The 16,150-nt window shown below is 32.6% G+C and overlaps 1 protein-coding gene across 1 annotated transcript in view; it reads right to left on the bottom strand.

Moving 5' to 3' along the window:
• Positions 1-4,950: 4,950 nt before the first annotated feature.
• LOC139483652 (cartilage matrix protein-like) overlaps positions 4,951-16,150 on the bottom strand; it is a 30,403-nt gene continuing 19,203 nt past the window's right edge. The window contains exons 3-5 of the mRNA XM_071267627.1: positions 9,854-10,111; positions 8,233-8,293; positions 4,951-5,010 (exon numbers count right to left, since the gene is read on the bottom strand). Coding sequence (XP_071123728.1) covers positions 8,277-8,293; positions 9,854-10,111 — 275 coding nt within the window. The 3' untranslated portion in view covers positions 4,951-5,010; positions 8,233-8,276. The remainder of the gene's footprint in view (positions 5,011-8,232; positions 8,294-9,853; positions 10,112-16,150) is intronic.

Genomic DNA, 16,150 nt, shown 5'->3' with positions numbered 1-16,150 from the left:
CCTCAGGAAAAGATTACCGCAGCTGTATTAGGCAAAAGTTTTTCGAATTTTGGTCTTCAATGCTCTTCAATTTCGTACTTTATTTGGCCTTTTAAACTTTTTTGGATTCGAGCGTCACTGATGAGTCTTTTGGAGACGAAACGCGCGTCTAGCGTTAATCCAAAATTTAATCCTGGTATCTATGATGAGTTTATCTAGCTAATGTAGAACAACGAAACACAAAGCAGCATGTATAGTTCCATATCATGTAGGCTGGTTGATATAAAATTATTGTAAAACATGAATTATGTGTTGGTTTAAAAGAGGGACGAATATGGCACGCCGTTATTATATTTATTCAATTTCGAGATATCTTATTTAGTTAAATAAGATATCTTATAAACTAATTGAGATATCTTATAAACTTTTATAGATATCTTATATATTAATTGAGATATCTGATTTATTAAATAAGATATCTTATTAAAATGTTTATAAAGATATCTTATTAAATATATAAGATATCTTATTTAAAATATAAGATATCTCTATTAATTTATAAGATATCTTATTTACTTAATAAGATATCTCCATAAGTTAATAAGATATCTCTATTAGTTTACAAGATATCTCTATTAATTAATAAGATATCTCTATTAGTTTATAAGATATCTCTATTAATTAATAAGATATCTTATAAAGTTTGTATTTAAAAGATATCTTTATAAAGAAGTAAGATATCTTATATACTTTATAAGATATCTTATTAATTAATAGAGATATCTTATTAACTTATAGAGATATCTTATAAACTTATAGAGATATCTTATAAACTAATAGAGATATCTTATAAACTTTTAGAGATATCTTATTAACTTATAGAGATATCTTATTAACTTATAGAGATATCTTATAAACTAATAGAGATATATTATAAACTTTTAGAGATATCTTATTAACTTATAGAGATATCTTATTTAATTGGTTATAAAGATATCTCTATTAGTTTATAAGATATCTCTATTAATTAGTAAGATATCTCTATTGATTAATAAGATATCTTATAAAGTATGTATTTAAAAGATATCTTTATAAAGAAGTAAGATATCTTATATACTTTATAAGATATCTTATTAATTAATAGAGATATCTTATTAACTTATAGAGATATCTTATAAACTAATAGAGATATCTTATTTACTTTCAAATTAAATAAGATATCTTATAAAAATTAAAGATATCTTAATACTTAATAAGATATCTTGTTAAATAAATAAGATATCTTCAAATTTGAATAAATATAAAAACGGCGTGCCATAGACGAAAGATACGTAAGGGACAGTCAAACTCTTAAATATAAAATAAACTGACAACGCTATGACTAAAAATGAAAAATACAAACAGACAAACAATAGTACACGTGACACAACATAGAAAACTAAAGAATAAACAACACGAACCCCACCAAAAACTAGGGGTGATCTCAGGTGCTCCGGAAGGGTAAGCAGATCCTGCTCCACATGTTGCACCGGTCGTGTTGCTTATTTGATAACAAATTCGGTAAAGAGTCTAATTTGGTAGATCGTATAAGAATTACGGTTATAAACTGAACAGTTAAGTTTAAGTGAGCTTCAAGGTATAGTGTATAGTAGCTGCGAGTCTCTTAAATCGGTTCCTTTTTAGCTCACCTGGCCCAAAGGGCCAGGTGAGCTTTTCTCATCACTTTGCGTCCGGCGTCCGTCGTCCGGCGTTAGCTTTTACAAAAATCTTCTCCTCTGAAACTACTGGGGCCAAATCAAACCAAACTTGGCCACAATCATCATTTGGGTATCTAGTTTAAAAAATGTGTGGCGTGACCCGGTCAACCAACCAAGATGGCCGCCACGGCTAAACATAGAACATAGGGGTAAAATGCAGTTTTTGGCTTATAACTCAAAAACCAAAGCATTTAGAGCAAATCTGACTGGGGTAAAAATGTTTATCAGGTCAAGTTCTATCTGCCCTGAAATTTTCAGATGAATCGGTCAATCGGTTGTTGGGTTGCTGCCCCTGAATTGGTAATTTTGAGGAAATTTTGCTGTTTTTGGTTATTATCTTGAATATTATTATAGATAGAGATAAACTGTAAACAGCAATAATGTTCAGCAAAGTTAGATTTACAAATAAGTCAACATGACCAAAATAGTCAGTTGACCCGTTTAGGAGTTATTGCCCTTTATAGTCAATTTTTTACCATTTTTCGTAAATTAAAGTAATCTTTTACAAAAATCTTCTCCTCTGAAACTACTGTGCCTAATTAATCCAAACATGGCTACAATCATCTTTGGGGTATCTAGTTTAAAAAAATGTGTGGCGTGACCTGGTCAACCAACAAAGATGGCCGCCACGGCTAAAAATAAAACATAGGGGTAAAATGCAGTTTTTGGCTTATAACTCAAAAACCAAAGCATTTTGAGGAAATCTGACAGGGTTGAAAATGTTTATCAGGTCAAGATCTATCTGCCCTGAAATTTTCAGATGAATCGGTCAATCGGTTGTTGGGTTGCTGCCCCTGAATTGGTAATTTTGAGGAAATTTTGCTGTTTTTGGTTATTATCTTGAATATTATTATAGATAGAGATAAACTGTAAACAGCAATAATGTTCAGCAAAGTAAGATCTACAAATAAGTCAACATGACCAAAATGGTCAGTTGACCCGTTTAGGAGTTATTGCTCTTTATAGTCAATTTTTTACCATTTTTCGTAAATTAAAGTAATCTTTTACAAAAATCTTCTCCTCTGAAACTACTGGGCCAAATTAATCCAAACTTGGCCACAATCATCTTTGGGGTATCTAGTTTAAAAAATGTGTGGCGTGACCTGGTCAACCAACTAAGATGGACGCCACAGCTAAAAATAGAACATAGGGGTAAAATGCAGTTTTTGGCTTATAACTCAAAAACCAAAGCATTTTGAGGAAGTCTGACGGGATAAAAATGTTTATCAGGTCTAGATCTATCTGCCCTGAAATTTTCAGTTGAATCAATCAACCCGTTGTTGGGTTGCTGCCCCTGAATTGGTAATTTTGAGGAAATTTTGCTGTTTTTGGTTATTATCTTGAATATTATTATAGATAGATCTGTAAGTGTTGAGTTTTTTGCATTGTCAAAAGGGGGACGGATCTGATTATTCAAATGATGGTACCAGCTTTGACCACATAACATCCCAACGACAGTCTATACTTCCATACCGATCATATAAAACATAAGTCATAAGGTTTAAGACGGTCCTATCTGTCTTGCGACCTGACATGTCTTTTTTTTTATCGGAATGCAGACATTTACTTGTCTTTTGGTCTTGTTTAGGCATGGCGTTTTCGGTTTATTTCCTACTACTGAGTTTTAATGTCCTTATGATGTCTCTTGTTTACAATGACTTTTCTTGCCCATTATGACTTAGATAATTTGAGTACACTATTGCTGATATTTCCATATTTTATTTAGTTTCCGTCCGATACTGTGGATTCATTTATTTTCGTGGAATGCTTAAAACGTGCATATTCGTGAATATTTAATTTTGTTGTCTTGTCGATCTCTATATACAAAGCATATTGAAATCATGTTATTCGTTGAACGTTTGAATTTGTGTACCTACGAAACCCACGAAAATTAGTATCCAACGAATAATAATAAATAATAGGATAACTATATTTTGTATGTTGGTATCTTTCATGTTACACTTTTTGTTTTGGTGTGTTTTTTCTAATACTGTATGCAACAGGTCACCTATATTTAGTGTATGAAAGTATTTTACGATGTACATCTACGTTTGGCATGATTTCAGATGTCAGGTGCCCCGGAAGGGTAAGCAGATCCTACTCCACATGTGGCATCCGTCATATTGCTCATGTAATAGTAAAAACTGGTAATAACTCTAATACGGTGGGTCATATTCTTATAAAAGGGAACGAGATTGTTGTTACGATATTTGGAACATATCCTCTATCATCTGTGAAACGGAGATAACATAACGGTCAACCAACGCATGATGTAGTCCGTAAACATTTTGAAGGTAAGTTGAAATCATGTATTTTACCGTAAAATCTTGTTTTTAAAAGTCTGGTCTGTCAGTTCAAGTTGTAGATAAAATGTACCTTGGTAATTTTATGTTAGAATTTCAATATCAATATCAAATATAACAGTCAAAATAAGAGTATTGTCAATTATTTGACGGGCTGTAAAGTCAAACTATAAACTTGTATAAAACGATGTATGGTGCAAACGTCATAAGACGGAAAACTCACAACACAAAAAAAAACTAATGAAGACAAAGAGGTTATTTCCACGGTTTACCTCAATGATTAAGCACACATAACATATATCAGGCTCTTAATTGCAATAATTATCCTTGTCTTTGGTCCAGATGGGTTGTAAAATATGCATGCAAACAAATACAGTAATGGAGCACCTCAGATCATCCTCAGTTTTTGGTAAGTTGTGTTTAATGTACTATTGTTTGTCTGTTTGTCCTTTTCTTTTTTAGACATGCTGTTGTCAGTTTATTTTCGATTTATAAGTTTGAATGTCTCTCTGGCATCCTTCGCCTCTCTTTGAGATGCACAAAAAAGATATCAGTTAATACACTAAAGCGAGAAATTTATTTTGGAAATACAACGCCAAACATACTAAGGATGTTATCAAAAGACATTAATAAAATTAAAGTATAATCACACTAATTATGATAAACCATGATCAGGATGGTCTATCATTTATTTTAATTATAGTTTTTAGCTTTATAGAATCTTTGGACTGTCTTTAATGCAATAATTTTTGATATTATGTTGAAAAGGATAAATAATGTTGTCTTTAAAACTTTGAATAAGGACACTGTGTGACTACTTTGATTCGAGTTTAGTAATAAGAAAGTTAAAAAATAATTAAATTTCATACGCATTAATGAAATATAATAATAATCAAACCAAACTCTTATGATTTTAATTTTTATTCCACAGTTACACTATATTAGATCTCTTGATGCAGTGAGTGTGGTACCTATAATGAATCAGAAAATATAATAGTATTTCTGTAGCAAAAAAATAAATGCAAAATAAGTGAAATATAAAAGTTATGGGAAACTTCTAATACACTTAAGAGTTTCTTAGTTTTTAAAGGTCGTGATTATTTTAACCTTTTTTCATTGGTGGAGATATTTACCAAATATTTGTTTATGACGACTATTGCCGACCGTATTTCAAAATGGACAATACAGTAAGATCCACTAAAATAGTAATACGGATAACCTTCAGGAACACCTAATTTCAAATGGATGTTTGGTAAAGTTGGTGTCCTTAATCCTTAATTTTAAATGCTGACTATTGTTCGTCGTTTCGTTCTTTTCCTTTTGACAATGGTGTTGCCTGTGTTTGTCCTAATACTGTTTGATTTCTTTATATCCTCTTTCTAGTACTTTTTTTGTGCACTACATCTGCAGATGTTAAGAAGAAATGTCTCTAAATAATAAAGATATGTTTAAGTATATACTTCATTGTTCTTGTTTAAACTGTAACAATTTATTCATAATGAGATGACGGGTACTTTGCTTTTAGTTGGGTTTTTTCTAAATACAAATGTAGCGATATTGCATAATCTCTTAATGTGTATAAACTTCTCAATTGGTTCTATCGTTTGTATTGATGTTAATGTGATATTCTTCTTAAGATTTCCTTTACAGCAGTAAAACATGTAATACATATGTTAAAACTATTATATTGTTGTGTAACAAACATAGAAACTTATTCAGGTAGTATGATTCTAAAAGCAGGTTTTCAGTTGATAAAATAGTTATTAAAAGTACAATGTATCAGGGTTATAAAAAAGTAAATTTAAAAAAAATACTGAACTCCGGGGAAAACTCAAAACGCAAAGTTCCTAATCAAATAGCAAAATAAAATAATAAAACACATCCAACAAATGGACAACAACTGTCATATTCCTGACTTGGAAAAGGCATTTTCAAATGTAGAAAATGGTGAATTGAACCTGGGTTTATAGCGCTAAACTTTTCAATGGTATAACAGTCACAGACATAATAGGTAAAATTTTCAAAATAGGGGTAAACCGTGTCACAGTTTCAATTAGAACAAAAACTAAAACATATTTAACAAAATGCATCAAAACTCTTATGTTTTTTGCTCTGACTGTTTATGACGTCTTTACACTAAATCCATTGGATGTTGGATGTGTTCGGATTGATAAATTAGTTTAAGATGAATGATTTTTTCATTACTTGTTAGCGGCTTTGACCTAGCTGTCATTTTATAACTGCGAGTTCTCTCAGATCTGTACCTAGCGTCGTTATGTTGTTGGGATGTACAAGTACCCGGCCAGATGCACTTGTATTTCTATCCAACTGATGAGTTAAGCCTATTTCAAAAATTTCTATAGTTCGTTCTTATGTTGTACTGTTATACCACTGTCCCACGTCAGGGAATGCTTGACACTAACATGTTTTACCCCTCCACATTATGTATGTATGTGCCTGTCCAAAGTCAGGCTCCTGTATTTCAGTGGTTATCGTTTGTTTAAGAGTTACATATTTGTTTTTCGTTCATTTTGTACATAAATTAGGCCGTTAGTGTTTCTCGTTTGAATTATTTTACGTTGTCATTTCGAGGCCTTTCATAGCCGACTATGCTATATAGGCTTTGCTCATTGTTGAAGGTCGTACGGTGACCAATAGTTGTTATTTTCTGTGCCATTTTGGTCTCTTGTGGAGAGTTGTCTCATTTGAAATCATACCAAATTTTCTTCTTTTTCATATATATATTATATTAACTTTAGCAACCACATTCACATGATTCATTTGATACGTCAGACGCGCGTTTCGTCTACATAAGACTCATCAGTGACGCTCAGATCAAATGAGTTACAAAGCCAAACATTGATTTAGAATGCTCATAATTATACTGAGAGATGGTTAGTTGACTGCGTTCAGTGTTTTTTTTTTAAATTACTTATTTATACTAGTAGTTGACAAGAAAACATAACATTTCATCAAAGTTTTCCTCTATTAAAATCAAATACAACTTAACGTGGATTTAACACATAATCGTAATTTTTTGCACCTTACATACAGTTAAATGCCCCGTTTTACTATTAATGTTCAACTTCGGCTGCTCGGAAACAATGATCGACTTTGTCAGTGTCAGATATATTTTATTTCGTGACTTGGTGTCTTGGAACGCAATAGACTTGTTTGGTGTTTTACTTCCCTTTCTATAGAATACTAAAGAGAATGGGCTCAATCGAATTACCACCCACACTATGAGATACCATTCCACCACCCACACTATGAAATACTACTAACCACCCACATTATAGGATACTACTAAACACCCACACTATGAGATACTATTCACCACCCACACTATGAGATACGATTTACCACCGACACTATGAGATACTACCTACCACACACATCATGAGATACTACTTACCACACACACTATGAGATACTAATAACCACTCACATTATGAGATACTACCTACCACCCACATCATGAGATACTACGTACCAACCACACTATGAGATACTATTCACCACCCACACTATGAGAAACTACTGACCACTCATACAATGAGATACTCCTAGCCACCCATACTGTAAGATTCTCCTAACCACCCACACTATCGGATACTTATAACCACCCACACTATGAGATAGTAATAACCACCCATACTATAACATACTCCTAACCATCCAAGCTATCGGATACTATTAACAACTCGCACTATGATATAGTACTAACCACCCATACTATGAGATACTATAAACCACCTACACTATGAGATACTACTAACCAGCCACACTATGAGATAATACTAACCACCCACACTATGATATACTACTAACCACCCATACTATGAGATACTCATAACCACCAACACTATGATATACTACTAACCACCCATACCATGATATACTACTTACCACATACACTATGAGATACTACTAACCACCCACACTATTATACACTACTAACCACCCAGACTAAGAGATACTACTAACCACCCATACTATGAGATATTACTACCCCCTACACTATGAGATACTACTACCTCCTACACTATGAGAAACTACTAACCATCCATAATATGAGATACTACTCACCCCCTATACTATGAGATACTACTCAACACCGACACTATGAGATACTACTAACCGCACCCACTATGAGATTCTACTAACCATCCACGCTATGAGATACTACTCACCCCTACATTATGAGATACTACTAACCATCCTTTGTCTTTCATCCCTAGCCTTGGATTGTCACTACAAACAGGGAATACAAAATGTTATTAACCAACAACTAAGTACATTATTGCCAAAAAAAGACTGTTTATTAAAAATTACATATTTCCTGTAATGGCCCTGTTTTTCTGTAATGGCCCTGTATTAATGCCCAGTTTGTCTGTATTAAGCCCAGTTAGGGTTTTTAATAAAGTTAATAAAATTAAGTTGTAAAGAGTATAATACCTTCTAATATTTTATTTAATTTAGTAACCAGCAACCAAAATTGAAGAACCAAATACAGGGATCACTGTTCGTCCTGTTTTTCAACACATATCTTCTTTCAACTTAATATATTGGATATTTGGTATATTTAAAGCTTTATCATGGTGAAGTACAAATTATTTTTTTTCAAACTAAACTGTCATTAAAAGAGAAGGATAGTACATCAAGTTGGCAGCAACGCATACACTTTTGTTCAGTTGGTTAATAAATGTATTAAGAAATGGGTATTTTTATAATGACCCTGTTATATGTCCTCGGTCAGTAATAATGGCCTCGGATGTTTGTAATGGCCCTCGGCGTTGCCTCGGGCCATTACAGACTTCCTCCACCATTATTACAGACCTTGGACATATAACAGGGCCATTATAAAAACACCCATTCATTAATACTATATTATTAGAGCATATTCTTGTTTTACGTTGAGTGGACTCAATCTCTCAATGAATTACTTTGAAAGGTTAATTCCTTTATTGAACCATTTACAAAATTATACTACACATTTCGATTCTACATACCAATCTTTGTTAAATCAAACTTGTTATCTTAAGAAGATCAATCAAAGTGAAGATTAGTTTAGATTTTTTCATTCCAGCCTCACATTTTCTTATTCTCATGTTGTATACACAGCTACTTTTGCATAGGTACTATTTCTGTACCAAAAATCTGTATTACTTGAAATCTACTTTTAATTTTCAGAACTATTTTGTTACATTGAAATTAATGTAATATTTAGGTACCTGTATTTTACAGTGCTTGATTTGTATTTGATATGTATTTACTACAGATTTTAAGGTTGAACCGTTACATTTTCAGGATTTTGAAAGTTTGTCCAGTTCAAATCTATTAAGTTATGATTTTCAAACATGGAATAATGCTATCACTGTTGGTATTATTTATGTACAAAGATTTTTTAGTAAAAATCAAGTACTGTAAAATACAGGTACTTAAATATTACAATACTTTTAAAGTAAAGAAATAGTACTAAATATTAAAAGTAAATTTCCAGTACTACAGATTTTGAGAACAGAAATAGTACCTATGCAAAAGTAGCTGTGTTTGAAAACCTGTTTTTATATACCAATTTGTAATCACCAAGTAATCATATGAATGTAATCTTTAAGTAATCTCAAAGTAATCATTATAACACCTGATTAAATTAATGATTTACTTCTACTTTATTTCAATCAACAACGAACGAAAAGACGATGTCTAAACCTTAACACAAAAAAAAACCATTTCTAATCGAATAAATTTTATACAGATGTATATAATAATAAGACATAACAAGTGTTTAAAAAAAAAGTAGAACAACTATACCTTTCGAAATCATTTGTGCAATGCGTTTTCTGAACGACGGTTTTTTCAATGCACGAAAACTACTTGCTGCGAAACGGAACATTGGTTCATCTTCTATGCACTCGATCTCATTTTGGTTAACATGATTTCCAATAGGAATAGAAAAGATAATAACACCCGATGCGCGTAACTTTCTTGCTGCCACACAAGTGCGTTGTTTGTTGTCAGACCCGCCATCAGTCATAACAAGGGCGATGTTTTGTATTCCTGCTCGATCTCCTGGAAAATGAAAGTTCAGCTTCAGTTACATTTATGCGAAAAAAGAAACTGAAAAAGAAATGATGTAATTTTGAAATGAGAATGTTCTTTGAATGTGAGCATTTAATGTTCATCAAAGTTAAATGGCAACAGCAAACAAGTTGGAGGAAAACAGACATTATCATGTCCTAGAGTAAAAGAAAAACAACCAAAACGTTTACAAGAAACTATACAGAAAACAACAAATCGAAAACTGGAAGCTCAAAAAATGGTGGGGGTACACAATAGCTTAATTATAAAAATGATGATTGATATACTTGCCAAGATACAACTCTTCAATATAGACCAAAATGACACAGGAATAAATATCTATAGGTCACCTTCAATAATAAACATACTGCATAGTAAGCTATAAATGGCCCCGAAATGATAAATGTAAAACATTTCAAATGAGAAAACTAACTGGCTTATTCATATAAAAAATATTGAACGAAAAAAAATACGTTACGCATTAACTAACGACAACCATTGCATTACATGTTCTTGACAAGACAGGCACATGCAGAATGTGGCGGGGTTAAAAATGTAAGAGGAAGCCTGACAACTGTAAACTAGAACAGTGGTGAAACATAAGACCAAAAGTATAAAACTCAGTTGATAAAAAACGTTACTCATCATATGGATGCAAACTGAAATACATCTAACAAAAACACCGATTGGACATGACCGTGTACTTGTACATCACAACAACAAAAAGAAGCTATTAAGTTCGTAAGCATCTGAGAGTTCTCGCAGTAACTTACAGTTAGTTCAAAGCCAATATCTCCTAATAAAAAAATCATGCCGGGATCTCCGTTAAAAGAGAGACGAGATTACCAACGGGACATTCCAACTCGAAGTACAACACACTGTAAAAGTTTCTTTTAAAAAAAAGCGCAGGTTGAATTTTTTTTATTTTCATTTATGTTCTAAAAGAAATGCACTACGAAATAATTGTGGTCTCAGACCTTATGCCATAAAATTCGGGTTTTATCCATTCTAATAGGTGGATTTTCAAGTTAATGAGAAAAATGCTTTGTTCACTAATTCAGCAATGCTTTAACTGTTGTGAATGTGAGCTCCCTTCTGCTTTTATTAGAATCTAGATTTACATCATTCATTTTCAATGTAAGAGTTCTCTTTTCATTCAAAAGGTAGATTTCCATATTTGCTGGTCACTTGACTAGAAACTGTATTCAGTGATATTGTTTGTCTTAATTTACACCTCAATTTCAGATTTTCCCTAATTACCAATCACTAAAATAAATGTCATTTAATACGTAATAAACACATGTAGTATTGTATGTGACTATCATATTCATGTTTTTATTTGACATTATGAAAGTACTATTGAGATCCAGGATTCTGACTTGAATAAACAGTGTTTGTAACACACATGGTTTTATCCGTTTCTTTCCCAAGTTCCCTTTAAAGTATCTTTCAGTTTGAAACTACCAGACAATCATACTGAGTTCACACTTAATTTGAATTGGATTGACATTAACTAATTTGAATTAGTTTAATTCACATTTGAAACGGTTTACATTAACAAACACATAGTTCAAATGCGAATCGAATGCAAGTGAATTGTTTGTCTATCTATGGTCAACATGTTGGGGTATGACTATAAACCACTTTTACTTAGCTCCCTATACGCCAACACGCAGTTTCGTGCACATCAATTCAGCATGCAAAAAAAAAATGTCAAAATAAAAATTTATGGCATTAATTCGGCATGCAAAAAAAAAATGTCAAAATAAAAATTTAAAGGAAACACAAATATGTTGTTTATAATAAACAAATCATTTAAAAATTGTATGTTTTCAAATATCATAAATACAGTTGTGAAAATGAATAATCAGTTCCTTGCTTTAATGAAAATAAAAACTCTTGCTTCAATAGTGCAGAAAATGAATAATTTTTCCTCTTAGATTACAAAAATAAATAACCGATCAAAAACAAATCCTCCTGCCCCCTCCCCCCCCCCCAGAATATCAAATTGGCGACCCCTCAGTCTATATAGGATTTTTTTCTGCGACAAGTGCCTCAAACCATGTATTAAGATTTTGGATAAAGGACCACAATAGGTAAAAGTCCAATTTAAAATTAAATGTTTGAAGTTCTTAGACTACATTCATTCTGTGTCAGAAACCTATTCTGTTTTGACTATTTGATCACAATCCAAATTCAGAGCTGTATCGGGCTTTAATGTTGTGTCCATACTTGCCCCAACTGTTCAGGGTTCGACCTCTGCTGTAGTATCAAGCTGCTGTGGAGCATCTGATTTATTTGAAGGGTAGATGTTCCCGACCTGTTTATTAGTGGAATTGTGAATCAGGCCATTACTCTTCTCAATTGTATTAATGCATACTTTTCATGTTGGGACAGTTTCCATCATTTTTGAAGGCTTTATGGTTGCCTATAATTGCTTTGTCATTTGAACATTTGTGGGTAGTTGTCTTATTGGCAATCTTATTACATATTTTAATTTTTATAGTATCGATCCTTCTGAAAAGTTGTTCCAAATGTAATGAATCCCCTCCAGACTTGCCTTCATCTACTTTTATCTTTATTGGAACAATTTTTTTTTGTGGGGGAGGGTTCCAAACCTGTTGTTTATAAGTTGCAAATCAGGCCATTACTTTTCTTAATTTAATTGGTGCTTACTTAACATGTCTAGACTGTTTTTTTCTCACTTTTTAAGGCTGTATGGTTGGCTATAATTACTTTGTTATTTTAACCTCTGGAAAGCTGTCTCATTGGAAATTATACCACATATATACAGATTTTTATATGGATTGTAGACCTGAAAAAGATGTTCAAAGTTGAATATGCTGCAAACTTCAAACAACCTTCTACTTATTTACCATGCATGTTTATCATGAAACTTTTGATCAGAACTATATATAAGTGATTTTACCATTTCTTCATATGTGTACCACTATCAATCAACAGAACAAATGCGAATATTTTTTTTAATATTTGCATATGGTTTCCTTTAATTTCTCACATCTATTCTATTTGAATTTAGGGAAATAAGTATTATTTATATAAACAAATCTCATGTCGATATATAAAATGTACAGCAAGCAAACATCAACCCACACCAAACTGGCTGTAGTTGAAAAACATCAAAAGGGAAAATACAGTGAAATTTGGAGAATTTATATTATCACATGTACATGCATTTGAAATATTTAAAAAAAGAATTCAAATTTTTTAGTTTTAGGTTCCACCTGGCTACCATATTAGAAAACTGGGATTTAAACGCCAGTCTGTTAGAGGGATATTTCCAGTGGCGAATCTAGAAATTTTTCATAAGTGGGGGCCCACTGACTGCCTAAGAGAGAGCCCAATCCGGTCATGCTCCAGTGGTTCTCTAAATAATCAACCATTTTTTTCCAGACAAAGGGGGGGGGGGCGGGGGGGGGGGGGGGGGTGCCGGCTCTTAATTCGCATTTGATTTCATTGGTTTTAATTTTTGAATTTTGTTGTATCATGAATCAGATTTGAACACAACTTGGGGAATGAAGGTAAAGACCGAATGTCAGTTTTAGTCTTATATATGTACTTTAAAAATTTTAGTCTTACATGTTTATATGTGTACATATATCACTGATTCAGTGGCGATGGTGAATAGCTATATATAGACACTGACAAGTCTTAGATAACATTTTATAGTTTTGAATGTTTCTTCATCGGTCGACTAAAATTAGGTGGAGGCATGTTTTTATTTCCAACAGTGGGGCATTCATGCTCAACCAATATCAATTTGTGCATGAAGCGATTGATAGTTGCCAGACACTGAATGATTATACCACAAATTTGTGAGAGTTTTAACCTATGCGTATATACTTTAAATACAATAAAAATAAAATCATGTCTTTTTCAGGACCTCTGATCCAACCATGTAGTATGACATGTTATTGAGATATGGTTCTGGTTGATGGATGTTCATGAAGGACCTGTAGTACAAAGTATATCACTGGATTGAGCTCTCTGTCTAAGTGTATTATTAAAGTGCTTTGCTTTGAGCTCCGTTCATTGTTATGCAATTCATTCTTTGTGAAATAAAGATTTTACAGACAACTCTCATGTACAGGGATGTCTCAAAGTATTATCATTTTTATGTAAAATGTAAGTAACAGGGAGGGAGATAAAAGCATTTTATTTTTTGTTTGAACCAAACATTATTTGTTCATTGACCAAATTTTAAAAAAACCAAAAGAACAAATTTACACAACAATGCTACTCCCGCTGATACTAGCAAAATGATGCTAAGTTGTATTAATACATCTGTAATGCCTACTGATGACTCGGTCCTGAGTGTAAATGGTCATTCAATTATGTTAAAAATTAGACCAAAATTTATAAGGCCTATCTGGCTTAATTGATTTCTGAAACTATACTTCATTGTACATGTTCAACATTTTTCAATTGTTTGTTTATTTTGTGTGAATTAACATTGTAACAGTAAATGTTAATTACAACAGTAACACTTTCATACCACAACAAATACTGTATTGGTATCACTTACATTTGTATCCACATATTAACAAAAAAAATGAAAAGAGAATAATTTTGCAATACCATTTTCATATTGAATACTATAACTTTTTAGATATTTGGACATATTAAGTAAATGTTTATAATATCCACTTGACATGCTTGAAATTCTTTCAGATAACTTTTGGAGCAGTTATGAGTCTTTGAAGCATGCTCACAAAGGTTCTTTCTGTGATATCATTTTCATATTGGTCAAAACTTTCTTTTGCTTTCACCAGCTTTGAAGGAGATATTATCAAAGAATTGATAGAAAACAGCACAGAAGCTCACTTTCTAGCTCATCAGGCCCAAGCATCATGTTAGGCATTGTCATTACTAAAAACCAATAAATGTCTTCTAATCTGAGGATCAATTCAACATTTTAAAGTGTTTTACTAATGATACTGACAAGCCACCACAAAGATATATAAATAGAACCATACAAATAGTTAGCAAATACATATAAAAAAAGATGTGATATGATTGCCAATGAGACAATCTCCACAACAGACCAAAATGACATAGAAATTAACAATAACAGGTCACCGCACAACCTTCACAATGAACAAAGCTAATACAGCATAGTCAGCTATAAAAGGTCTCGAAATGACAATGTAAAACAATTCAAAGGAGAAAAATAACAGGCTTATTTATGTAAAAAAAAAAAATAAAGAAAAAACGAATATGTAACACATAAACAAACGACAACCACTGAATTACAGTCTCCTTATATCTAGTCCGAGATTACTCTGACGTCCAACGGCTGTTTTGCCAGACAAGCTGGGGCCGTGGGACGTCAGAGCTCGTCTCACATCAAAAAGTGGGTATTTGCCCACCCAAAATAGATGCGCTGCTTCGTCGCTTCTGGTGCCGACTGACGGCCTTGTAATTATATAAATCGGGCATCAATCTGTTCATTTTTCATTTATCTCTTCATTTATGTAAGTTTCACTTACCTGCCAACCTTTATTTTCTCATTATTAGACAGTTTTCACAGTGACCCATCGATTTCGGCATTTTGACTTTCACTTTCAAATGGACGTCAAGTTACGAGAGAGTTCGTGGTCTCAAGACTCAAAATATGCAAATATTTATATTTTTTCACCTCCTTTATAGGAGATCGGTATGAAGCATTTAGTTCCGACCACGTTACAATCGGAAGCTCTCGGACATTTAGATAACTTGCATCGTAAATGAACGAGGTGTTACATTATGGTCATTTGCATAAATCAGCACTGTTTTCTCGTGGTCATGTGATAATCTTTGAAAATGAAAGGCAAAATGCCTAAAATCGATGGGTCACTGTGAAAACAGTCTAATGATGAGAAAATAAAGGTTGGCAGGTAGGTGAAACTTACATCAATGAAGAGATAAATGAAAAATGAACAGATTGATGCCTGATTTATATAATTCCAAGGCCGTCAGTCGGCACCAGAAGCGACGAAGCAGCGCATCTATTTTGGGTGGGCAAATATC

Source organism: Mytilus edulis, chromosome 7 (assembly GCF_963676685.1).
Source record: "Mytilus edulis chromosome 7, xbMytEdul2.2, whole genome shotgun sequence".
In the NCBI taxonomy this organism is placed as follows: Eukaryota; Metazoa; Mollusca; class Bivalvia; order Mytilida; family Mytilidae; genus Mytilus; species Mytilus edulis.
The sequence above is the reverse complement of the archived record's forward strand: the minus strand, read 5'-3'. Positions and strand labels throughout refer to the sequence as shown.